This window comes from Fomitopsis serialis (genome assembly GCF_022376445.1).
Source record: "Fomitopsis serialis strain Sig1Antser10 chromosome Unknown B0H18scaffold_74, whole genome shotgun sequence".
Taxonomy (NCBI): domain Eukaryota; kingdom Fungi; phylum Basidiomycota; class Agaricomycetes; order Polyporales; family Fomitopsidaceae; genus Fomitopsis; species Fomitopsis serialis.
In genome coordinates, this window is record NW_025955034.1 from 117,915 (window position 1) to 141,361 (window position 23,447).

General features: G+C 55.7%; 8 protein-coding genes across 8 annotated transcripts; 4 read left to right on the top strand and 4 right to left on the bottom strand.

The window, feature by feature from the left end:
- Positions 1-64: 64 nt before the first annotated feature.
- On the bottom strand, positions 65-3,237 carry B0H18DRAFT_1026447 (L-glutamine D-fructose 6-phosphate amidotransferase). The gene is made up of 6 exons (XM_048029814.1): positions 3,087-3,237; positions 2,951-3,022; positions 2,907-2,910; positions 1,810-2,448; positions 958-1,757; positions 65-905 (listed from the first exon to the last, which is right to left on the bottom strand). The coding sequence occupies exons 2-6, from the start codon at positions 2,990-2,992 to the stop codon at positions 288-290; spliced, it is 2,103 nt and encodes a 700-aa protein (XP_047889822.1). The 5' UTR covers positions 2,993-3,022; positions 3,087-3,237; the 3' UTR covers positions 65-287.
- A 1,901-nt stretch (positions 3,238-5,138) lies between these two features.
- On the bottom strand, positions 5,139-6,132 carry B0H18DRAFT_622868 (uncharacterized protein). Its single transcript, XM_048038820.1, has 3 exons — positions 5,894-6,132; positions 5,571-5,836; positions 5,139-5,489 (listed from the first exon to the last, which is right to left on the bottom strand). Exons 1-3 carry the CDS (start codon positions 5,917-5,919, stop codon positions 5,191-5,193), a joined length of 591 nt encoding a protein of 196 aa, XP_047889823.1. The 5' UTR covers positions 5,920-6,132; the 3' UTR covers positions 5,139-5,190.
- A 4,565-nt stretch (positions 6,133-10,697) lies between these two features.
- Positions 10,698-11,915, bottom strand: B0H18DRAFT_1213653 (uncharacterized protein; the record flags this gene model as incomplete). The annotated part of the gene is made up of 4 exons (XM_048036529.1): positions 11,894-11,915; positions 11,422-11,815; positions 11,107-11,360; positions 10,698-11,011 (listed from the first exon to the last, which is right to left on the bottom strand). Exons 2-4 carry the CDS (start codon positions 11,619-11,621, stop codon positions 10,698-10,700), a joined length of 768 nt encoding a protein of 255 aa, XP_047889824.1. The 5' UTR covers positions 11,622-11,815; positions 11,894-11,915.
- A 497-nt stretch (positions 11,916-12,412) lies between these two features.
- B0H18DRAFT_622987 (uncharacterized protein) lies at positions 12,413-13,448 on the top strand. Its single transcript, XM_048038821.1, has 4 exons — positions 12,413-12,615; positions 12,669-12,944; positions 12,997-13,243; positions 13,299-13,448. The coding sequence occupies exons 1-4, from the start codon at positions 12,595-12,597 to the stop codon at positions 13,343-13,345; spliced, it is 591 nt and encodes a 196-aa protein (XP_047889825.1). The 5' UTR covers positions 12,413-12,594; the 3' UTR covers positions 13,346-13,448.
- A 171-nt stretch (positions 13,449-13,619) lies between these two features.
- On the bottom strand, positions 13,620-14,256 carry B0H18DRAFT_844692 (uncharacterized protein; the record flags this gene model as incomplete). Its single annotated transcript, XM_048039545.1, has 2 exons — positions 13,620-14,114; positions 14,173-14,256. Coding segments are annotated over 2 exons (579 nt in total), but the record flags the coding sequence as incomplete, so codon positions are not given.
- A 705-nt stretch (positions 14,257-14,961) lies between these two features.
- On the top strand, positions 14,962-17,078 carry B0H18DRAFT_1026471 (uncharacterized protein). The gene is given in 12 exon segments (XM_048029815.1): positions 14,962-15,055; positions 15,107-15,203; positions 15,270-15,555; positions 15,579-15,706; positions 15,877-16,174; positions 16,204-16,240; positions 16,264-16,273; positions 16,312-16,523; positions 16,543-16,598; positions 16,628-16,649; positions 16,718-16,881; positions 16,945-17,078. The coding sequence occupies 9 exon segments, from the start codon at positions 15,189-15,191 to the stop codon at positions 16,642-16,644; spliced, it is 1,059 nt and encodes a 352-aa protein (XP_047889827.1). The 5' UTR covers positions 14,962-15,055; positions 15,107-15,188; the 3' UTR covers positions 16,645-16,649; positions 16,718-16,881; positions 16,945-17,078.
- Positions 17,079-18,728: 1,650 nt separating this feature from the next.
- Positions 18,729-19,484, top strand: B0H18DRAFT_1106489 (uncharacterized protein; the record flags this gene model as incomplete). Its single annotated transcript, XM_048032686.1, has 2 exons — positions 18,729-18,774; positions 19,051-19,484. The coding sequence occupies 2 exons, from the start codon at positions 18,729-18,731 to the stop codon at positions 19,326-19,328; spliced, it is 324 nt and encodes a 107-aa protein (XP_047889828.1). The 3' UTR covers positions 19,329-19,484.
- A 91-nt stretch (positions 19,485-19,575) lies between these two features.
- Positions 19,576-21,861, top strand: B0H18DRAFT_1122291 (uncharacterized protein; the record flags this gene model as incomplete). The annotated part of the gene is made up of 2 exons (XM_048034487.1): positions 19,576-19,647; positions 21,193-21,861. The coding sequence occupies 2 exons, from the start codon at positions 19,576-19,578 to the stop codon at positions 21,859-21,861; spliced, it is 741 nt and encodes a 246-aa protein (XP_047889829.1).
- Positions 21,862-23,447: the final 1,586 nt, after the last annotated feature.

Sequence of the window (23,447 nt, forward strand, 5' to 3'; positions counted from 1 at the left end):
CTGTGTACCACTGTATGAACCAATGTCACTGCACTTCACGATGTTAAGTATTGAAGTGCACGGACTCTTGAGGCGCCGCGTTTAGGCGGGGTGGTGTTGCTATAGGCCACAGGTCCGTGGATGAAAATTTGAAAGTCTAAAATCCCGTTATCCGTACTTTTACACGCGCGAGGGCCCGAACAGAGGTATCGAAACTTGTAGTCAAAAGTCTTACACTAGCGTCCGAAAGCGATGCCAAGGTCCGTCATTCATACAACAACCCAATCGCACCATCCGTCCCAGCCCGCTCACTCCGTCGTGACCGACTTCGCGAGGTTCCGCGGGAAGTCGACGTCGAAGCCGTTCTTCACCGCGAGGTGGTAGCTGAGCAGCTGCAGGGGGATGATGTTGAGGATGCCCTGGAGGCAGTCCACCGTCCGCGGCACGCGGATCGTCCTCGCGCCCTCGGGGATGCCCTCGTCGCCCTCGTTGCAGATCACGATCGGCTGCGCCTTGCGCGCGGTGATCTGCGCGAACGCGCTCTGCACCTTCGGGTAGAGCGAGTCCTGCGTCATCACGATGATCACCGGCATGTTCTCGTCGATCAGCGCGAGCGGCCCGTGCTTGAGCTCGCCCGCGAGGATGCCCTCCGAGTGCATGTACGAGATCTCCTTGATCTTGAGCGCGCCCTCCAGGCACGTCGCGTACTGGTAGCCGCGGCCCATGAGCAGGAGACTGCGCTGGTTCGCGAGCACGCCGGTGGCAAACTCCTGCAGGCTCTTGTCGCCCTCGAGCACTTTGCGGATCTGGCCCGGGAGTGCGTGGAGGCCATCGATGATCTGTGTCCGGCGCTCCGTGAGCGAGATACGGTCCTCGGACAGCTGCAGAGCCACCATGAGCAGCGCGATGTACTGCGAGGTGTATGCCTACAGCCAACGTTAATGGGGTGAACTATAACTTCGAATGGATATAGCTCACCTTGGTCGACGCGACACCGATCTCGGGGCCGGCGTTGATGTGCACACCACAGTGCGTCTCACGCGACATCGTCGAGCCGACGACGTTGACGACACCAACGCACAGCGCGCCCCTCTCCAGGCAATACCGCAGGGCCAAGATCGTATCCGCCGTCTCACCGCTCTGGCTGACGAACACGCAGACATCGTCCCTGAAGATAGGGGTCTTCCTGTCGAGGAAGTCACTCGCAAGCTCGACGCTGACCGGGATCTCCGTGAGCTCCTCGAAGATCGCGCGCGTCGCGACCGCGGAGTGGTAACTCGTGCCGCACGCGCAGAACACGATGCGGCGGCCGCGGCGGATGATAGGGAGGTACTCGCGGAGCCCGCCCAGGGTGATCTGGCTCTTGTCGAAGTTGACACGCCCGCGCATCGTGTTGACGACGGACTCGGGCTGCTCGTAGATCTCCTTCTGCATGAAGTGGTCGAACTTGCCCTTCATGATCTCCGCGAGCTCGATCTCGAGCGTCTCGATGTTGCGCTGCGCCGGCGTCGCGCGCCCGCCCTCCTTGTTCGTGCTCCGCAGCCGGTGGATGTGCAGCTCGCCCTCGGAGATGTGCGCGATGTCGTCGTCCTCAAGGTAGAGCACGCGCTTCGTGTGCTCGATGATCGCCGACGCGTCAGATGCGACGAAGAACTCGATCGGCTGCGGCATGCCGTCCTCGGACATGAAAGCGCGCGATTGCGAGCGAAGCAGGTTGGGTGGGTTTGCTGCGGGAGGCGCCAGGAGACCGCCGGGGCGGTTCTGGACAGGGGACGCGACTGCAGGGCGGGTCAGATATACCAAGGACGCGTAAGTGCAAAGATCACCCACGAGCGTCAACAGTCTCCTCAGGGCCGGCAACCTCGACATCGACGAAGTCTACCTTGAGCTTTTTCTCGGTCTTCACACCAATGAGCAGCGGCGACCCACGACGGGCAGTCACAATCTCGTTGGGGTAGTGGCTCGACTTGAAGACGAATGCAAACGAACCCTCGAGCTCCTTCAGGACTGTCTTGACGAGCTCCGTGAAGTTCATGCGCTTTTCCGGCTGCGAGTCGTAGATGTATTTCGTGAGGATCGCGACGGCCTCCGTGTCCGTCTCGCTCTCAAACTTGTACCCGCGCTTCTGGAGGACGAGGCGGAGCGCGCTCGCGTTGGTGACGATGCCGTTGTGGACGACGGTGAACTCGGCCTTGGGGTCGCTCTTGAGCGGGTGGCAGTTCACGACGGACGGCGGGCCGTGCGTCGCCCAGCGCGTGTGCGCGATGGACACCTGCGAGAGGAACGTCTTGGATGTGTCGACACTCGACTCGGCGACCTTCTTGCGGAGCCCAGCGACCTTGCCGACTTCCTTGAAGAAGAGCATCTCACCGGGCTTGTCGCCGTCGATGCCCATGCCGGCGGAGTCGTAGCCGCGGTATTCTTGGCGCAAAAGCCCATTGCAAAGGATTTCGCAATCGTCTTGCGATCCTGAGGAAAGACAAAGAATTAGAATCTTCGTGGGAACGTCTCGCATGCAAGGCAACAGAATAGCTACGCGACCGCAAACACTGTCAAATTATCTTTGTCAATGACTTTGAGTTGCTTTAACTCAAAGCGCATATCATGAACTTTCATAGTAATCCTCTGGTCATCCTCGAGTGCGATACACTGTACGGTTGTACATCGCTTGCGAAGCTCGCCACAGATCGTGGGCCGACGTGTCTACAGCTTGCACGCACTGGCAGAGTGCCACGTCCGCACCAACGTGCGCGCTGCTTAGTGCGACAGACAGATTGATGCACTGCACGACTTCCAACTACCCGTCAAGAAGCCGAAACGCGTGTAGGCGCTCCGTCGCGCGTCTTGCAGCATGCACACTCGCGCAGAGATTTCGCCGACTGGTCTAGCGCACAACGCGACATTCTGCGCACCGCCATCGTGTCGACGCGGCTGCAGACCAAGAAGAATATACGAGAACATAATGACACACCTTCTCCTGGAGGTAGCTGCAGTACGCAAAGATCCCGCACATCTCGTCGGTCGTGTAAGGGTCGTGAACGTTCTAGGAAGCATACACACCGAGTCAGCATCGTTGGTATACAACAGCACACGCGTAGCGTACTCACTGGAAGGTAATGGATGATGTGAAAAGGAGAAGGCGAGGAGACGAAACGGGGGAGACGTCGACGAGGTTATATACGCACCACGGCGACTGCCTCCCGCGGTTGTCCTCCAGCGCGGATCGCGATGCGTGTCCAAACAGGGCCAAATACACGCGGTCGCGCTCACAGCCTGCGCGCCACCCACTTTTGCTCGGCCGCGCCTCTGCCACCGCTCTGCACCGCAGTCTCGGACACGCCCTGCCCCGCCCCCTTGGCCCCTCTCTTCTGGCTTGCTCCTTCACAGCGTCTCCCGTCTTGGCAGTACGCGGGCGTAGCGGAGACATTTGCGTCCGCCCCAGGTCGCGCGCGAGGCGGCTGTGCCGCGAGTGAGATCATCCCGTCGCGGACTCTGGGCTTTGCGTTCTACAGTCGAAGATCGTTCTCTCTGCCTTTCTATCCGCCCCGGGATTGGTGCCTTTCACAATGATGACGCACTCTGGGCAGCGGGCAGAAGCCTCCTCCTCCTGGAAAGCAGTCGCCAGGACCCTGCCAGAGGCTCGGCGGTACTGATTATCACCGTACCGACTTAGGCCATTTATCGCCTGCGCAAACACTGGACAAGAAGGCGCATTATCATGTTCTGGGCGTTCTGCGCTGTTAGAAGATCATTCTTCGCTTGTCGTACATGACGGCAAGATGTATATTTAGGGCATCACTGAACCCGACACCTGTGTTTAATTTGCTGGCTGCGGACGCTGGCTTGAAGCTTCTCCCCCTGGCTCTTCACACCACGGTGAGCTGGTCCGACCAAGCAGAGCGCTGATCATCGTTTGTCGTTGATCCTCAGTTCGTCTCATCGTCTGGTGGCTGACCAGTAATTCGGAGGCCGCCTGTGAACGAAATTGGCGACTGGACATTGCGATGCACCATCATTTGTGCTGTACACGTGCGTTCCTCTCTGACGCTGTATCTGCATGCTTTTAATAGCCACACAATTCGCCTGGCAAGAGTTGCTGTTGTCTGGCGGCCCCGCTCGCCGCCCAAGTTCTCGTAATATGCATCGAAGCACAGATATCGCACACAGAAGTTGTGGAAGTTTCGTTCGCAGCACGACTCACTCTCTCTGCCTCTAGTCCAGGCTTTCAATAACCCCCGCGCCTTCGTCTTCTTCCTGCATCACCGCCCACCGTCAGCATCACCCGAGGATGCCTCCACACCGCCTCTACGACATAGACAAGACATCCACGTCCCGGCATCAACTCTGAATGCGTACTTACTGTCGTCGACTACGTCTGTGACACTAGTAAGGCTCATACGCTTCACTGAACGCGACCCCCATGCTGTTCGACCTGTCCGAGCGCACCGACACATACATCGCTTCCGTTTGAACGTCGGGTTGTTCGCGCTCATACTGTTTCCGACACACATGCCAGGTGTCGAAGCGTTGGCAACGGAACCGATGCGTCGATGGTCGAAACCAGAATAGGCACTGCCACATACTTCGCGGCGTACTGCCAGTGGTATCTCGCGAACGTGTGTGCGAACCCGAAAGAGTACAAAGTACTCGCGAGGGCCCTCCGAGTCAGGGACCGCCGATGTCCTGGGTTGAGCATGAGACTATCTACCGACACGGATATACCGTGGCATAACGCGCCGAATTCGCTTCAGTGTACGCACTGAGGTTCAAGACATCGTACAGTACAGTACTAGTACTGCATTCTACTTTTCGGTACATTGGGTCTGCGGCGCACCGGCTGCTCCCTTCAAGTTTGTCAGCTCCCCGCAGGCCAATATCCTCACTCTCCGCGCTTCTGCGGTACGCAGCGCGTATGTACTGCAGTCATACTATTCTTTTGGTGCGCACTTCCTGGCGCTGTCTGTGTGCATATGGTGTACTAATTGTGACGGTGCAGCGCTCCGAATATCCAGATCATGTTTCCGACGTCGAGTCACGCCACACATGCATATCTGCCATGTCTCCTGGCAGTGCCAGTGGCAGGAAAGACGACAATCTCTACGGGTAGAAAAGAAGTGTCATGATATATGTATGACTCAAACTGTTGCATGCATCTATGTACTTGGGACTCAAACCTGCCAGTGTATCGTACGCTATGCCGTAGAGAAAATACTAGACACAAGCGCAGTAGAGCTCCACCACCACCTTTCGTGCGTGATTTGCCCCCGCTCTATACTGAGCTCGTGCGAAGACAGAGATCTCATCCCCTCTCGCGAAGCGGCCCATCCACTCATGCAGTTCAGCCGCATCCACCGCGAAGCCATCGTCTGACGCCGTGGTGTCCCACTGGATGCGATGTGTGCAGAAGTCCGCGGAGGCAGGGTCGTTGGTCACGATGGCCCGCCTCCAGGCGGCCTTGCTGTCTGCTTCGAACCAAGTCCAGGAATCGTCGCCGGTGGTGGTTCGCCAGCCTATGCAAAATGATCAGTTGTGTACCGCATGACATGTAATGCCCCGGAATCAGCCGAGAACGCGACAAGTAGAGTGCATACCTTGATCACGCGACTCGATCGTGAACACGATCCTGCGCAGAGGTCTGTACTTCTTCGCACCCGACGGAATGCTCGCCGTACAGCACAGCGACTCCCGTATCGCAACGTTGTCTGCGGCGACCGTTAGGTCTCCGCAGCTCGCTACAGATCGAACCCAATATTCCGCGGTTTCAAGAATCTGCCAGACGAGCGGGAGAGGCAGTCCCATACGATCGTGGAGTATACGTTCCGTTCGTAGGACGTCGCCGGCGTCTCTGGGGACGTAGCTGTCATAAATTCGTCAGGCCTCGATGAACGTGGCAGCCTCACATGGTGTAACATACCAGCCTGTATATGCCTCTAGGTTCATGATGACGGCCTGCAAGCGTTGAGCTATCTCCTGTGCTTGTTCGCTCGAGAGCCTGTCGTTGCGACGAGGACGGGGTATGTAGGCCCTGCTGTGCCAATGGAATGGATCGGAGTCCAACACAGCGCCCACTTCGCGCGCGATATCGCTGAGCTTGCGCGCCTGCGCCGTGAGGGATCCGTGGAGGCTGGTAGTTCTCTCGCCAGTCGCCGGATCTCCTCTAGCTTCTGTACGATCAACGCGTGCTCGACGGTGTGCAGTTTGCGACGAAGCCCCTCCGCGATCGAGGCAGCGGAATCCTCGATGGTGTATGTGGCTATTGTTTTCCGCATCCCGGGCTGAAGAGGTGAGGGGTAGATAAGGTGGTGAAGATGTTGCTGCAGGAAGAATTGCCATTATATGGACCACTGATACGAAGACGCCTGGCGGGACAAATGCGCTGACATACCTTGTCAGAACCGCCGCCCACCTGCCCCCACATCCCGTCGCAAGAGTGATAAGATGTTGCGATGTTCTAGGTCAGTGTCTTGGTGTCAACGAGTCGACACCCGTCTGCAAACTGCACGGACACGACTGTGGCGCTTTCGTGGATCTTTCAAGGGAACAAAATTCATCCTACGTGTCTGAGTCAGATGCATTGTCAGATGGGACTCTGGGGAGCGAGCAGGGCACAGACTGTACTCACTGAACATTACCCATACTCGATACAGAGCTTTCCACGGCCAGCGACAACCTGAGCGGCAGAGACAGGGTCTACAGGCGCGAGCAATACAGTTCAGCCCGTAAGGCTAGCGTCACCACTACATGATACCGCCACCCTGGTGCCACCATCAGAATAGTAGACGAACCCCCGGTCGGAGGCCTGGTAGGATGTATCAAATGTCCTTGTTGTCCTCGTCGTCGCCCGTTCGATATCACAGTCTGGGGCCGTAGTCGTAGCCTCCAGCGGAATACATGAACAGAAGGGTCTCCTGCTCTCAGAAGGTCCGGTTGTTACGGAGGGCGACAATCCTCCGAGACAGATCGCCGACTGTATGGATTTCGGACGATTCGCCATCCTGATCCGCAAAGGCTTCGTACACTGTATTAGACACGATAGTAGATTGTGCTTCGCGAATGGATGTCATGAGGTCATGAGGGATTATGCCAGCGAGGAAAGAACGCACATTTGCTTTATGTCCATAATTGCATTTGTACTAGGGATTGAAGCCCTTCGGATCGATCGACGGTACAGTCCAGGTGTCAGGTTCGTGTGAAGCATCTAGGGTTGAAGGGTCCAATATGTTTGCAGAAGATCGAGTTTCAGACGAAGACATCCGGGGCTATGACGCGAGAGCCACGTCTGCCTGGTGATATTAGACAGATACCACTAGACACAAGCGCAGTAAACTCCACTACCACCTGATCAACATGGTCAGTCCCATGCGAGCTAGGCGAAGACGGAGATTCCTGTCCCTCTGAAGCAGCGCATCCACTCGTCTAGCTGTGAACTCGGTTGGAGCCCTCGTTCATCGGGTGATGTGAGGTCCCATTGTATGCGATGGTGCAGTCGCGGATCGCGAAGGAAACGTGTGCACGACGACCCGCCTGTCGGCGCCTCGCCGCCTGCTTCGAACCAAGTCCAGGAATCGTCCTGAGGGTACGCATCGTCTCGGCAGCCTACAGCATTCCGATATCGTCAGCATCGTCAGCCAACAATGATTGGTTTTGACCAGAACTGGGCGGGTACAGTAGTATCCTGTGGTGACATACGATGCTCGACTCTGATCAGTGTTCCGAGAACCTCGGCATCCACTCGTTTCGGCACGGACGCATAATACCGTACGTACCTTGATGGTGCGAGTGGATTTGAACACAATCCTGCGCAGCGGTCTGTGTCCTTCCGTACGACGGATTTCACCGTACAGCACAGTGCCTCCTGCACTGCATCACCGTGCGAGGTGACTTCAAGTATCCGCAGCTCCCCATAGAGCGAACCCAATATTCGGCGTCCTCGAGGATCTGCCAGACGAGTGGAAGAGGAGCCTATCGGCCATGAAGTATATCTCTGTCCGAAAGACGTCGTCGGCGTTTCTGGGAGTGTACTGTCGTCGATGAAATGAGACTTGGTGGGAACAACGCATTGTCATAGAGATAGGAACATACCATCTTGCATGTGCAGCCTCGAGATTGGTGACGAAGTTTGCAATTGGCTAGCTGCATCCAGCACCTGCTCGCTCGAGATCATTGAGACCTCCGCGAACCCTGGCATACCCGACTCACGCCAAATTCCGTCACGTTCCTGTGCGCCACACAAGATCACAAGTTCCTCCCCTCCTCCACTTCGAGGGCTCCAACAAAGGCCGTGGTAGTTCCTAGCCAATGACTGATTCTCTCTATCATCTGGACTATCGGCTCGCATTCGGAAGCAGACGATACGTGGCGGCGAATATTCCAAGTGAGCATGCAGCGGTCCCTCAACAGGGCGGTACAACATGATCCTGGGCTAGGACGAGGAGGAGGGAGGAGAAGGCCAGTTAGAAATAGCACAGGTTCGGAGACGCCTATTAGTTCAAATGAGCTGTCACGCCCAGGTATGCATTCGAACACATCCTCCGATTGGCTTCCCGCGTTCCGTAGAAGTGGTACGCTGTTACCGAGCCTAAGTATCTGATAGGTCACCACTACGATATCGTCGCCGCTTGTTGATAGGGACTGCGCGGAGATACGCAGGCGCAATGACTATACAGTAAATATCAAGCCATGCGCCATCGTCCGTGCAACGATTCCGAGTCAGAATTGTATAACGGGATAGACAGGCGAGTGAAGTACAAACCCACCCGACTCCCGCTAAGTTATCCTAGACTCAATCTCGTCACAATCTTGAAGTTATAGCCAGGCCGTCTGCAGATAGGTACCAGGTCTATACACATGAGTAATACAGTTCCGTGCGTAGCATCACCACATGATCCCACCAGCCTCTATGACTCGGTGCCGTGATCGAGACGGTGAAATGGTCATTCGGGCGGAAGCTTCGTAGGGCCTGCTGCGTTTTCTTGTCGTCCTCGACATTGCCCATACTGACTCCATAGTCCCAGCGGAAGACATGGATAGGTGGGATCTCCTGCTCAAAATATGGTTGATGGTTGACGAAGGTGACGCTCCTGGAAGGTAGGTCGCCGCCTGTTTGGATCTCGAATGATTCCCAGCCTTGATCCGTCATGGCCTCGCGGTTTACTGGAGACGGGATAGCGATCAAAGAGCGGCGAACAAGAATGCAAACGTCAGGGATAATGCCTACAGTAGAGAAGAATAGAACGCACTCTGATTATGTCCAGCGACTGCCACGACCACTTTTCGCAGAAACCTGAAGCCCGCCGCACCCTGCGGGATGCTCAACGTCACAGCCCAGGTATCAGGTTCGTCTGAGCCAAGGTGTCTCGCAAATTCGACGTGGTCAACGATCTGTGCCCAGTACTCCGCGAGATCGAGTATCTGCCAGCAGACTGGAAGTGGTAGGCCCAAAGCGAAATGGAGAAACGCCTCCATGCGGAAGACTTGGTTGGCGGTCTGCGGCACATGGCTGGCCAGCGTGTAAACAGGGAGTTCGCGACAGTGGAAGAGATGTCACAGAAGCACGTACGGGCGCTGAGCTTCCAGCAGGGCAATCGTCGGCCGGATTCGATCTACCAGCTCCCACTGTCGCTCCCTAGAGATGTATGGATCGAAGGGCGCCGGCCCTATGTGCGTCCGTCGGAGTTTCTCAATGTCGTGCTCGAGTGTCTCGCCGATCTCGCGCATGTTGCGAATGATGGCTCGAGTCTCAGTCAGTTCCGACTCCTGAATCATCGAGGGCTCTAGCAGCGGAAGGTTACGCGCAAGCTCCGCGAGCTTGAGCACATGGTCCCTGAGTGGGCCGTCGTGCCATACCGATGACCAGGCTGTCTTCAGGATGTGCTGTGTAGCCACTTCGATGCTCGAGCCTTCCAGGAGAATGGGCGCGTTCTCGATAGTTTGTGTATTTTCGGGAGGAGGAAGGAGGTACTTTCGACGTATGCGGATTTGCCGCCAAAACTTCAGGCTGAAGCACGGCATGCGAGTGGGTGCTGAACTCACGTACATAGTAGAGCGCCCGTTATAAGACCGCTCTGAACAGCCTCTCAGAACGGAGCTATAATTCTTCCAGTCCTTGATCCCGCCGCTGTCAAGTCAATTACGTCGACCTGTGGATGTGTTCCCATGAACAGAGTCCAGACCGCAAGCCAATCTGCCGCGGTGATGTGACTAACAACTTGTTAGAACATGCACCGGTGTCAGCGGAGACAGACATAGGCATATTCTATATTCTGACTGTTCTGTTAGTTACGTCCCATCATCAGCGTCACGAATGGGCCTATGATGCGCTGGCAGAAGCAAGTTCAGCCTAATAGTACGGGGACACTGCTACCCACTTACTCAAGACCCAGACAGAGCGTAGGCATCAAACAGAGTACCTGAGAGAAAACATCATAAGCCAAGAGGTGGTGAGAATTAGGTGAATAAACGTCGATGATACTTCCGGCGAATCGGGAGTATATCGTGTCGTACTTTGGTGCGCACTGTGCACGTCAGGCCCAGATGGCTATTCCTGTTTGCCACCTATTTTAGGCCAATCAAGTATCGTGATGAACCCGGAACAAAATTATACATACAGCATAGACGTGCGAGCAGAGTAGTAAAGAACTCACCAGACCCCCGCTTTTCCCGAGACTCGATCTCGTCCCAAGCATGTTGTAGCCAAGGCTCGCAAATAAGTACCAGGTCTATACACATGAGTAATACAGCTCTGTGCGCAGCATCACCACATGATCCCACCAGCCTCTATGACCCGGTGCCGTGATCGAGACGGTGAAATGGTCATTCGGGCGGAAGCCTCGTAGGACCTGCTGCGTGTTCTTGTCGTCCTCGACATCGCCCATACTGACTCCATAGTCCCAGCGGAAGACATGGATAGGCGGGATGTCCCGCTCCAAGGAATCATAATGGTTGACGAAGGTGACGCTCCTGGAGGGTAGGTCGCCGCCTGTCTGAATCTCGAATGATTCCCATTCCATATCCATGTAGACCTCACGGTTCACTGAAAACGAGATAGCGAACGGAGCGTGGCGAACATGAACGCAAATGTGAAGACTGTGAGGGATGATGCCTGCAGTAGAGAAGGACAGAACGCACTCTTTTTATTTCCAGCAACTGCGACGACCACTTTTCGCAGAGACTTGAAGCCCTCTGCCGGGATGCTCAACGGCACAGCCCAGGTATCAGGTTCATGCGAGCCGAGCAGTCTCGCATGTTCGACGTGGTCAACGATCTGTACCCAATACTCCGCGAGGTCGAGTATCTGCCAACAGAGTGAAAATGGTAGGCCCAGTGAGAAATGGAGCAACGCCTCCGTGCGAAAGACTTGGTTGGCGGTTTGCGGCACATGGCTGGCTACCGTGTAAGCGGGGGAGATTGCGACAACGAAAGAGAAGTCACAGAAGCACGTACGGGCGTTGAGTTTCCAGCAGGGCAATCATCGGTTGGATCCGATCCGCCAGCACCCACTGTTGCTCCCTAGAGAGGTATGGATCGGATAGTCCGGTGTGCGTCCGTCGAAGTTCCCGGATCTCGTGCTCGAATGTCTCGGCGATCTCGCGCATGTCACGGATTATGGCTCGAGTCTCAGTCAGTTCCAACTCCTGGATCATCGAGGGTTCAGAAGAGGAAGGTTACGCGCGAGCTCCGCGAGCTTGAGTACATGGTCTCTCAGTGGGCCGTCGTGCCATATCGGTGACCGGGCTATCCTCAGGATGCGCCGTGTAGCCACTTCGATGCTTGAACCTTCCAGGTAAATGGGTGCTTTCTCGATGGTTTCTGGGCTATCGGGAGGAGGAGGAGGAGGAGGAGACTTTCGGCGTATGCGGATTTTCCGCCAAAACTTCAGGCTGAAGCGCGGCATGCGAATATGTGCTGGACTCACATATTACGGTGCCCGTTATAAGATTGCTCTGAACAGTCTCTTGAAACGGCGCTATACCTACTTTCAGTGATTAAACCCACCGCTGTCAAGTCCATCACGTCGACCTGCGGATTGTTCCCATGAACAGAGTCCAGACCGGGAGTCAATCCGCCACTGACCTGGTGATGTGACTCGACAACTCTGGTCAGAACATGCACTGGTGTCAGCGGAGACAGATAAACTTAGGCATATTCTGACGTTCTGTTAGTAAAGTCCCATCATCAAGGTCACAGATGGCCGGCTGTGATGCACCCGCAGAAGCAAACTCGACGTGAATTGATATGAGTACGGGGACAAGTACTGCCATCCACTTATTCAGGGCTGGGAGGCGGTATAGACATCAGATTCAGATAGTAGCTGAGAGGGTGCACCATAAGCGCTCGAGCCTCGGCGGAGGAGGAGTGGCGTTTAATTGTTTACTGTTGTTGTCCAAAGGCTTTGACGCTCGCTGCTACGCCAGGTGGCACTGCAACGCCACGATGACACCCTGACATCCCGCGCGTCATTGGCCTGACGTCACCATGGTGCGCACCCCACCAGCCGTCCTGTATATATACAGACCGCATCCTGGTTTCTCCTAAACATCGTTTCCCTCCATCTCACGACTTGCTACGACTTACGACACACGACATATTCCCCGCTGTTTCGAATTATTTGACACGATGCCTTTGTTCAAGAGCAAGGTCAGTGACTCGTTGATTCTCGGTGGCGCAAGATTGACACTCTTGTGCATCAGGCTCAAAAGGCTGAGCAGGCCCGTGCCGCCGATGCTCAACACCACCATCACGACGTGAATGACCACAACACCGCTCATCAAGGCGCTGGTGTTCCCCAAGGTGCTGTTGCTCCTCAGGGTGCTGGAGGTCTCCAGGGTGCCGGTGCTCCTCAGGGCGCTGGTGTTCCTCAGGGCGCTGGTGTCTCTCAAGGTGCTGGTGGTCGCGGTGTCGGTGCGAACGACTACGCGCAAGACAATACTGGTGCTGGCCAGCGTCACGGAGGTGGGGGCTACAATGTTAGTTGACGCCTGGCTGTCGCTCCATACTCAATCTGACGACGACACTCAGCAGGACAACGTCAACCAACACCAAGCTGGTGCCGGTCACACCGGCACTGGCCACCACCACCAAAGCAGGCCCGTCGACCGCGCAGAGCAGCATGTCGAGAACGCCATCGGCGCGCGTGCCATACGCAACCAGGTCGGTGACAAGCAGCATGAAGTCAATGCCATACAGGCCCAGAGCGCGGAGCTCTCGGAGGCTGAGCGCCTTGAGCGTGAGGCGAAGATGCACCGTGACCGCGCCGTAGCTGGTGGTGAGTACATTCGCGTTTCATCACACCGCAACGATGGATGCTGACGTGGGAATAGGCGCACACCCTGGCAACCAGCAACTCGGCGCTGGCTGGGTGAACTGAGCAACTTGATGGAAATACATTGAATGGAAGGCCGTTGTATGATATTGTAGCCTTGTAGCATACTCAAACGAACCATGTACTATTCGTACCTTGACTGTGCGATTTGGCCGATCCCAAACTTAAGTACGCGTGGATCGTATGTAAACTGAAGGCGTGTTGGGCAGCAAGCGTGTTATAATGAGCGCTACACGCCGGTGCGTTCTCGTCAGTATTCGAGTTCCTCAACAGGACCACCCCACTTGTGTGCAGCATCTGGATCGTATTTGTAGCGATCCGTCCCATAACCCATGAAGAATTCCACCACCCGAGGCAAATCTTCCTTCATGTTGGCATTGTAGTAACGCATGCAGTACGTCAGGGGTTTCTCGGACCTCCGCGCGAGAATGTTCCCTGCCCAGCTGTGGGGTGCCATCCTCCGTGTCAAGGATTGGATGCAACGGTTTAGGGGAGAGCCATTGACGAGGGAATTGTCGTCGTATGCGATATCAAGGTTGTACCCAGGACCGGGAAGCCTCATGACGGCTCCGCCACCAAGGTCCATTGGACGTACGAATGTGTCGCCTTTTAGGTCGAACCACTCCTCCATATTCAGGCGGTGCACGGTGGAGAATGCAGGTATATCTGGTTCCTCGTCTCGCATCACCTCGCATGGTACCTTGACGATGCGAGGTCTGTCCTCGTCGACGGGAAAGAGGATGGCGTCCATCGTGATGGGACGCGCTTGGACGCCCTCTGCGGGTATGCAGAGTCGCTTATGGCGTTTCCAGTCCTGGCAAGACGTAGGTAAGCCCTCGATGCGTCCATAATTCGGTGACTGAGGGACTTACGCTGGCGATATGCTCCTTGCAGCAGTAGAACTCGTCTTTGCAGCGAGAGCACCTGGTGGACGCTTCTGCGCCGCACATACGGCAAGAACCGGAGGACGTGGCTGTGTTGGGCTTCGACATAGTAGTAGGTCGGTTGAAGGGAATTGGAGGTAGTGCGAGAGGGAGAGCCATCTATAACATCGATGAGTCTGACCAGCTGAGTTGAGACGAACTCTAACCTTAAGCTTAAGCACTCGCGCGTGTGCAGAGTGCATCCCCGTATGCCAGTGACGGACCAAACTCTCGCATAGTCTTAAACAGACGATTCAGAGGTGTCACATACGCAGTCAGAGTTTCCCCTGCATTTATGGAAGTTATTAATGGGGCTACGTGGCATCGAATTGCGCCGACTGTAAGGTGGTTGACGGGCAGACCAGCGTCCCAGCGTACGCGTTCCTACTACAATCAGCTCCCGCTGCACGTCAGTACACTGCAAACAGGAAGCACTATCCGTATTCACGCGTTGGCAGCCGAGTATCGCAAGCCTGTGCGATGCTCCAGGCTCGATAGGCAATGTAAATTAGTCCGAGAAACTTCGTTCGACAACATTTGTGGTTTCGGAGCGTTGAATTGAGTATGGCTCCTCGCCTTCACGAGTGTCGCGGTGACTCTAACCTTCGTTGCAGACCATGAAAGCCGGTACGGTGACTTCAGCAAGTTGACTGGATCATGCGAATAAAATGTCAGGAAGCCGCGTGACTGGTCGACGCGTTTGTGGCGAACCGGCAGATGCCGGACGACGCGTTACACAATGTATCACGACCACCACGACCGCGTACTTTGACCTCAGCAGCGTTCAGACGTCCTTCAACATCTACTGCTAGCCCAGGTGATGTACTTACAGGTAAGCTATTGTGATCAGTTTTCTTGAACCTCTAATGTCGCTGATTTCTAGATTCCAGTTAAGCCGGTGCCAGTGTCGAAAGCACCAGGGCGTCTTTACCTGTGCATTGGCAGCGTATTGGTGTTGTCACAAGATGCGCATGGTGAAAGTATGTCTAAACAGTTTTTGCTGCTATTTGAGTGTCGCTTATAAGAGTTATCATGGCTGTTCACAGAAAGAACACCGCGACGCCAGTGGCAGTATGGCAGCTATGCCAACAGAGACTGCCTGGCGCCGACGCTTACCTCCGGAAACATGGGACAGCATCGTTGAATATCTCCGGGATGACCATGACGCGCTTATGGCATGCAGTCTTACCAGCTGTACCCTGCTTCCCTCATCTCGACGCCACACGTTCCATCTTGTCTCTCTCCACAATGCCAGCCGTTACCACTCGTTGAAAGCTATACTTAGCAAACCCAACTACGTGGAGCAATATGTCCGTGCACTCGCCGTTCATGGTAATGGCAGGAGGGACAGCAAGCATACAAGGTTCCGGCCAATGGCGAATGGCTATTACTCCTGTCGAAGCTGGATCGTCTCGCGCACCTGAAGCTATATCGATTCTCGTTCTCCATTCCTTACAAGCTGAAGAAGGATATATGCGCCCTTGTTCCATGTTACGAACGCTGGACCTACGGACGATGGACTCCAAAACCGACTGCCTGCATCGTTGATTCGTGCCTCTGGTTCCCTGTCGACCTTGATCCTCCGCTCCACGTCTATTTCAAAGGAACCTCGTCGTCTAAAGCGTCCCAACAAATGACTTGCTCGACCACCAGATCAGCACGTTTATCTGGGATCCCGACACCGCCTCTGCGGCACAAAGCTCGTCCTTGGTCATGCTCACCGAATGGTTCGCGAGAGCGCAGTGGCGCCTACGGAGAATTGCCATCGGTCAGATTCATTCGAAGTCTACTCCACTGATCCACGCACAAAGGGTGGTCAGCGACGCAGGCGACTCCCTAGAGCACCTGTTTCTCGAGTTCGCGGACGGTCGTAATGTCCCAGCTGTCTCTCTCGACCTTCGCAACAACGCTCGTCTCAGGACGCTTCACCTCGTGGTCCCTATCCGTCGCTGTGCAACGTCGCCTACATGTTGGTCGCAGCGAGCACCCGCGACACGCTGGGTGACCTCAATCCATCGTTATGCGCCTCATTATCCATAGGGAGACTATAGTCGACCTACTAGACCAATGGCTGCGATTTGCGTCGAGCTCCGCGACCTCTGCGTCACCCGTCCCCTCATCAAGTTCACGTTCTGCTTCGATCTCAGGATCAGCATCTTGTCGGCCTTGCCGCTCACGCATTTCCCTGAAGAGCTGCGTGCGGAGGCTTCATCTATCGTGGCCCTCTGTGCGACCATGGTCTCCGAACTCGCAGCGAAACTCCCGTGTCTTCAGGGACAGGAGGAAGGGCGCGGTTTGGGGTTGCGTGGACCGGCGGAGATCCCTCTCTAGAGCAACTCCCGATGGACAGTGCTATTCGTCGCAACACTTGCTTGGTGACCCGAATGGTATCATCAGGAACAAGCTCCATGGAACTCCTGAGACGGGTGAGTCGTATGGTTTGTATCCTCGCATCCGTCTCAATACTGTAACTAACGAGACCTGTCGCCGCTAGAGCCTTCACGCAGCAGCGAAGATGCAAGTGCCTTTTCAGAGTGACGCGAAGGCCAAGGGAACGCAAGATGCGACGTTTCTTCGCAAATGATTGCACAGAATGGATTGTAACATATGTACCATGCGTTCGCTAATACTTACTATACCTGCGAGTCTCAATCCATTCTAGCCCAAACATATATCAGTATTCTGCAGTAGAACGAGCCTTTGGAGAGTGACGGTACATACTGGTCTCCGAACTATGCCAGGCATCGGCAAATTGTTGTCAATATTCGAGTTCTTGTACCCGGCCACCCCAGTTTTGCGCAGCGTCCGGGTCATACTCAAAGAGATCCGTCCCATAAAACATGAAGAACGCCTCCAGCCGAGGTAGGTCTTCCCTCATGTTGGCGTTGTAGTAACGCGTACAGTGCGTCAGGGGCCTCTCGAGCCGCAGCGCAAGCATATTACCTCGCCAACCACGGGTTCCAACCCTCGAGTTAGGGCTTGAATGCAACGGTTGAGGGGAGAGCCGTTAATGAGGAAATTGTCGTCGTAGAAGATGACGAGGTTATATCCAGGACCCGGGAGGTCTATGACGGCTCCACCGCCGGATGCATGGGGCGCGCATATGTGTCGCTTTCCGGGTTGAACCACTTGCGTAGGTCCGCTCTGTGCTCGGCCGACCCGTATTCGCCAGAGCGGACATCACAGGGGATCATGACCATACGAGGTTGGTCTTCATCGACGGGGAAGAGGATGGCGTCAATCGCGATGGGGCGGACTCCAACGCCCTGTGCTGGTACGCAGAGTCGTTTATGACGTTTCCAATCCTGAGAGACGCTAAGTTCTGAATGCATATGTGGCCGCTGTGGTGACCGAGGACTCACACTCGCAATATGCTCTTCGCTGCAGTAGTACTCGTTTTTGCAACGAGCGCACCTGGTGGACCGTGGATACCTGTTTGTGGCACAAGCGGCATGCCCCCGGCGTGGGACGGGCTGCGCCGATTTCCAGCACGGTGGGTTGAAGGAGGCGAGGGGATTGGGAGGCGCAAGAGACAGCCACATATATATCGATCTATGCACGCGTGGAGCTCTTTCGGTGCAGAGACTTGAGAGGGGACTAATGGGAGGTGGCTGTTGACGTTCTTGGATGTGCCAGTCCAAGACGAAGCGGAGCATACAGCCGCGCTCGTACATTGGCAGATTGTGTGGAATGTCAGGGACCTTGCGAGATTAGTGAATGACCACGCACCAAGTTGGGCATGACTGGAAGGTGGCGTACTATAACACGGACGCAAAGGCGCAGTAGGTGACGTGGTCCATCGTTCGGCATTATGTGCCGACTTGACTGGCTGAAGGGAATGTTGGCACGCATTCTCTGTGAGCCAGAACCTGCGATAGAGGGATCGTATACACGGAGCAGTCGGTACGTGTCCGATTGAATATTTGCGAGCTTATCTGTCGGTGCAGCTCCGATGGTCTTGCCAATGGCTCAGCTCGCGACACAGCGTACCCACACGAGGTTGTCAGCATTAGCTGCGTTACGCACAGGCATTCTCCGTAGTATGGGATACAGTCCTTCCTCTATCGACAGATGTCTCCAGTCTACGAGCGTGCTCGATAAATGCTACCAATACGTTGTTCCTGGGTCACCGTCGCTCGTTCAGGACGCCTAACTGCGGTGACAGCATATCAAGGAGCGATGCCAAAGTGCATGATCGCTTTTGCAATGAGACACTCATCGTGCAACCATTACATACTATGCATGAGGGACGCAAGCCAACATTCAGCCTTCAGTTTGGGCAACCAAGGACGGTACAATGCATCACATGTGACTAGCACAAGTTTGTCTAAATAGAAGGTGTTCGAGCTCATACCATCCCGTCCTGTCGGACCGCGCACCCATCTATGGATGTGCAGGTCGAAGCAATGCGCCTTCGTCAGATGCCGCAGAAACGAGTCCCGCCGGCTGTACGTCTTCATACAACCCCCGACCATCCTCCTCCCACCATGCTCATAACTTCCCCCATGTCCGGAGCGTCCTCCTCCGGCACACCGCAGCAAACCCACTCAGGTCCGCGATGAGAGCGAAGTGCGTGCGGACGTGGCGCTCGAAGTCGCCCTTCCGGCGAGTCAGGAAGTCCAATGCGAACAGGTGAACCAGCCAGCGTGCTTCTCGCGCTGCGTGGTCGAAGTGAAGTCAACCTGCTTATTGCGGGGAGACGTCGTGCGGACCCGGCCGAGGAGCGTCGACGTGAAAGATTGGGGGACGAGATAGGGTGCACTTGATCGCGCGCGCTTGGCTCGGGTGGTGCCCTTGCGCGACGACGGACCTCCTCGCGGCTTCGAGGGGCCGGCAGTGGCAACATCGACGCATCATGGGAAGCCACGGACGGGGAGGCTGCGAGAGAGGCTATCTCGCCTGAAGCCTCGGAGTGCGATGCAGGGGAGGAAGCAGGCCACTCCCAGGATGGGCTGGAGGACGGGGTCGAAGACGAGGCACCCGCAGAGCTGCCACTAGGGCTCGAATATGAGCTCCCAGCGCCGAAGGCGAAGGGAGGAATGTGGGGCGAATCTGCGACGCTCATCGGTAGCGCTTCCGAGAGCCACGGGGCTGGAGGAGGGTAGCCGCAGAGAGAGTTGGCCTCATTGAAGGTTGCGGGTAGGGTGTCTGCGGAATCCCAGGTTGTATCCGTGCCGAAATATGGTGGTCTAGGTATACAGGTGTCAGTCATGGACATAGTGACAAGGACGTAGTCAACGTACGGCATAGGCGCACGGAAGGGGTCCGAAAGCTCGCTGATGAGAGCTTCGAGTTCGGGTCGAGGATAATCGTCGGGCGTCGCAGCTAGCAGCCCTGTTTGCTCCAGGTCTCATGGGTAAAGCCCTCGTAGAGCCCCTTGGAGGCAGAGGGGAAGAGATCGGTGTGAATATCATCGAGGAGGTTGTACGTTGGGTGTGCGGTGAAATCCATTGCAGGATATCGGGTTTGGGCAGTGCTGGTAGGCAATGGGGACATCATGGCGGTCATTGCCACTGGCTTTATACCTGTGGGGACAAAAGGCGTCTCGCCGTCCTGCAGCGCAAGGCGGCAAGGTCGAGGGAGTTCAGTGCACCTTTACAAGCACCAAGAAGCGCGCCGCTATACCTTATATGGTGCAAACGGGGTGTCGTGATGTGAAAGAAGTGTACCTTTACAAGCACCACGGTGTTAGCGGGTGTAACGGCGAGATTATCGTGGCGAATCAGCGTACCTCTACAAGCACTATCCATACTGAGTAGGTGCGGTACTTGCCAGTGGCCTGGGCTACCTGCACCATTGTCCGCTTACCTCTGCCAGTACTTGCCCCGTCGACGATAACAGGTGACCGGGAAAATTCATCGCGCGTACTTCTCAACGTACTGCCGCTAGTAGCAGCCTCGGGCCTCCACTCCTTGGGTTGTTGGGATAAAACTGTAAGTGTGTAGCACAAAAGACAGGCCGCTGTGATTCCAAGAGGTGGTCGGTGTTGATTCCGCTGGAGTACTTCTTCAGGTGAGTGTTGCAACCAGTGTTATCATGACGAGAATGGTAGCAACCTTAAGTTGACGGCACAAAGTTGAAGAACGGTGACGGCACCCATCTGAAGAGTACCGAGCCGTATGTCGTCCGCGCAGACATCACGCTACTTGCTAGTAGCCTCGGACCGCAGTTGGGGGTGCGCGTTCGTGCGGTGTCCACTGTCGGAGCAATGAACGTACGTTCTACTACGGCCCGCATTGTTGATACGAGGATGTTGTCGCGAAGCATGCTTTCGAGCTCAGCGGCAGCGCAAGCCAGTGCCAGGGAGTCCAATTGAGTAAAAAGGTCCATTTCAAGACTCAAGTTGCCTCCGCCATCTCTAATCGCTGGCCACGTGACGTATCTACCGTTCCTGATCTTCAAGCCCTTTCCTCTAGCTCTCGTTGGCCTCAATCCTTGTCAAAATGTGTGGCCTTTGAGGTAAGATCACTCTCAAACCATGTATCCGACTGTTATACATCTCACCAGAGCGCTAATTGCAATACTCACAGAAGTCGAAGTCCTACCAGGGTCTCTCAGGCTGGTCGAATATCTCAGTGTATCAGCTTCAACGAGCGGATAAAATCTGTGTAGGATATACGGGCACAATTATCGCGTGCGTATGCATGAAATCGGTTTGAACCTGCTGCTCATTGTCACTGCAGCGTCACGACACAAACTTGCCCGAGTTATGGCAGCAGAAGCTACATTACACGGACGCTTACCCCATGAAGTATGGGACCACGTCGTCGACTGTCTCCAAGACGACAGAGACACGCTCGTGGCGTGTAGCCTCACTTGTCATACCCTACTTCCTTCGTCGCGACGGCATGCGTTCTACGCCGTCTCTCTGTACAGTGCGGACGATTCCATTCATTCGAAGCCATCCTCAGCGAACGCAATTACGCCGGGCAATACGTTCGCGTGCTCACTGTTCATGGAGATGGGCAGAAGGACCACGAGCACACGACATTCCCGTCTAACGGAGAATGGCTACAACTCCTCCCGAAGCTGGATTACCTTGCGTCCCTGAGGCTTCGTCAGCTATCTTTCTTCATTCCTAACGAACTGAAGAGCAACATGCACACCCTCGTTCCACGCCTACAGACGCTGGATTTGAAGACAATGGATTTCAGAGCAGACGACCTCGCATCGTTGATTCGTGCCTCTAGTGCCCTTTCCACCCTCATCCTCCGCTCAGCGTCTGCAATATCGGGATCCTTGTCATCTTCAGTGGCCCCAACAAACGACATGCTTGTCAACACCGTCAATACGCTGGTCTGGGATCCCAGCGCTGCTACGGGGCAAACCTCACCCTTGATTCCGGTTACCCAGTGGCTCGAGGGAGCACAACGACGCCTACGGAGGCTCGCCATAACGCGAATTGACTCGGAGCCTACTCCGTTGATGCTCGTGCAAAAACTGCTCAGTGACTCGGGAGATTCACTGGAAGACTTATTTCTCGAGTTCACGGACACGACGGACGCCAACGGATTAGCACCCCTTCTCAATCTTGGCGGCAACACTCGTCTCAGGACGCTGCACATCGCAGTCCATTCTGACCCTGCCCTACATCACTCGCATGTTGGTCGCGCCGAGCACTCGCGACGCGTTCGGTGACCTTACATCCCTCGTCATCCGCATCGTCGCCCGGAGTGACACTGTCGTCGACATGCCCCCCAAATGGGAGCACTTTTGCGACGAGCTACCCCATCTCTGCGCAACCCATCCCATATCAACTTCACGTTATGTTTCGACCTCAGGATAAGCGCCTTCTTCTCAGCAGCTCTGTTCGTCCCAGTGATCGAGGAATACTTCCATGAAGAGGTATCGTTCATGACGGTGGATTCGCGATCGTAGTCTCCGAACTCGCATCAAAACTTCCACCTCTCCATAGGACTGGGGAAGGGCGCGTTTCGGGCTTGCCTGGCTGTGGACCACCCTGGATTCGTTCTTCAGCCCAGTTTCCGGAGAACAACTCCTTCCGCCGGAGACTTTCCTCGGTGATCCGGAGTGGTATCATAATATACAAGATGTCAAATTTATTAGGTGAGTCATATCAGCCTTTCTTACTTCGGCGTAGCCTGGAGCCTAGTTACCTTATGGACAGCCGAGGACGCGGACTTATCGCGTGCCACACCTTTGTGGAGCCAGCGTGACCGATGGCGCCCCCCACCAGGCACCAGGACTACTTATATGCTTCAAATATGCTTCATCAGTCAGCGTAGCGTCAACGACTCTCAGCTTTGAATCGCATATTGCCATCACAGGCAGCGCGCTGAACATTCATTAGCATATGGTTTATTGAGTATCTAGGGCCTCATCGACAGCGTGTAAATGCATGAGCAAGTCCAACCAAACTACGCACTAGTAGATACGCGTCCCCGAGCGAAACGAAGCGAAGGAAACACATCGCTTCTACCGCACACCCCCAATCCGCGCCCAGAACATGTCTTCCCGAAGCCGCGTCAATTCCTTCCACGTCCGTTCCTCCCAGGTCGCATCGCCCACATAGAGTGCTGGGTCATCTACCTCCCCATTCATCTCCGGCTCAGGTATATCGGCCACCTCGCGATCCTTGAGAGACTGGCCCTCAACCCCGTCGACAACACCGTTCGTTGAGGGCGCGAGAGGTGACAGTGGCGCCGCATCCGAGTCTTCGTGTTGGTCAGCGTTCAACTGGGCAGCGTCAGACTCAGAGCCCGCCTTGACAGGTCAGCATGATCTACCGCGTTCGGTTCTGCACGTGTCTCCTCTTGTCCTTGCGCTGAAGGGTCTTCTGACGGGCAGCGCCATCCACGGCTGCAGGAGCTCTGCCGCAGGTTCGGTCTTCTCGCCTCGTTCTGGCCTTCTGTCACCGCCCCCGATGCGTGACGGTCTCACTATCAGACGCTTTACATCCATTGTCGATGCCGCGGTCGCCTCTTCCTTGGGCTGCGTGTCCTCACAGGCGCGGGAGTGCTGCGTCAGCGGACACATCGCTGTGTTCTCCGGTGCTACATGCTCCGGAGCTGGGCTACTATAGACACAGGTCGAGGCGTGCAGCCGCACGGCGTGGAAGAGGGGGCGGCACGGGGGAGGCACTGCGTGAGCTCGGTTGTCTGGACGCCGGCCGCAGCGACGCAGATAGCGGCGCGCGGGCTCGTCGTGGAGGTCGCGCAGACGATGACTCCCTTCACCCGCCGGTGCTGGCGAGCTAGGCTGTT

What these genes read in the sequence shown, in the direction of transcription:
- B0H18DRAFT_1026447 (XM_048029814.1), bottom strand. Translation starts at nt 2,992, where the DNA reads ATGTGCGGGATCTTTGCGTACTGCAGCTACCTCCAGGAGAAG. An exon ending in TGAGGAGACTGTTGACGCTC is followed by an intron (nt 1,758 to 1,809) that starts GTGGGTGATCTT and finishes CCCGCCCTGCAG; the next exon opens with TCGCGTCCCCTGTCCAGAAC. An exon ending in TCGGTGTCGCGTCGACCAAG is followed by an intron (nt 906 to 957) that starts GTGAGCTATATC and finishes CGTTGGCTGTAG; the next exon opens with GCATACACCTCGCAGTACAT.
- B0H18DRAFT_622868 (XM_048038820.1), bottom strand. Translation starts at nt 5,919, where the DNA reads ATGAACCTAGAGGCATATACAGGCTG. An exon ending in CTAGAGGCATATACAGGCTG is followed by an intron (nt 5,837 to 5,893) that starts GTATGTTACACC and finishes AATTTATGACAG; the next exon opens with CTACGTCCCCAGAGACGCCG. An exon ending in GATCGAGTCGCGTGATCAAG is followed by an intron (nt 5,490 to 5,570) that starts GTATGCACTCTA and finishes CATTTTGCATAG; the next exon opens with GCTGGCGAACCACCACCGGC.
- B0H18DRAFT_622987 (XM_048038821.1), top strand. Translation starts at nt 12,595, where the DNA reads ATGCCTTTGTTCAAGAGCAAG. An exon ending in TGCCTTTGTTCAAGAGCAAG is followed by an intron (nt 12,616 to 12,668) that starts GTCAGTGACTCG and finishes CTTGTGCATCAG; the next exon opens with GCTCAAAAGGCTGAGCAGGC. An exon ending in ACGGAGGTGGGGGCTACAAT is followed by an intron (nt 12,945 to 12,996) that starts GTTAGTTGACGC and finishes GACGACACTCAG; the next exon opens with CAGGACAACGTCAACCAACA.
- B0H18DRAFT_1026471 (XM_048029815.1), top strand. An exon ending in AGAAGGATATATGCGCCCTT is followed by an intron (nt 15,707 to 15,876) that starts GTTCCATGTTAC and finishes CTCGACCACCAG; the next exon opens with ATCAGCACGTTTATCTGGGA. An exon ending in CGTGGTCCCTATCCGTCGCT is followed by an intron (nt 16,175 to 16,203) that starts GTGCAACGTCGC and finishes TGTTGGTCGCAG; the next exon opens with CGAGCACCCGCGACACGCTG.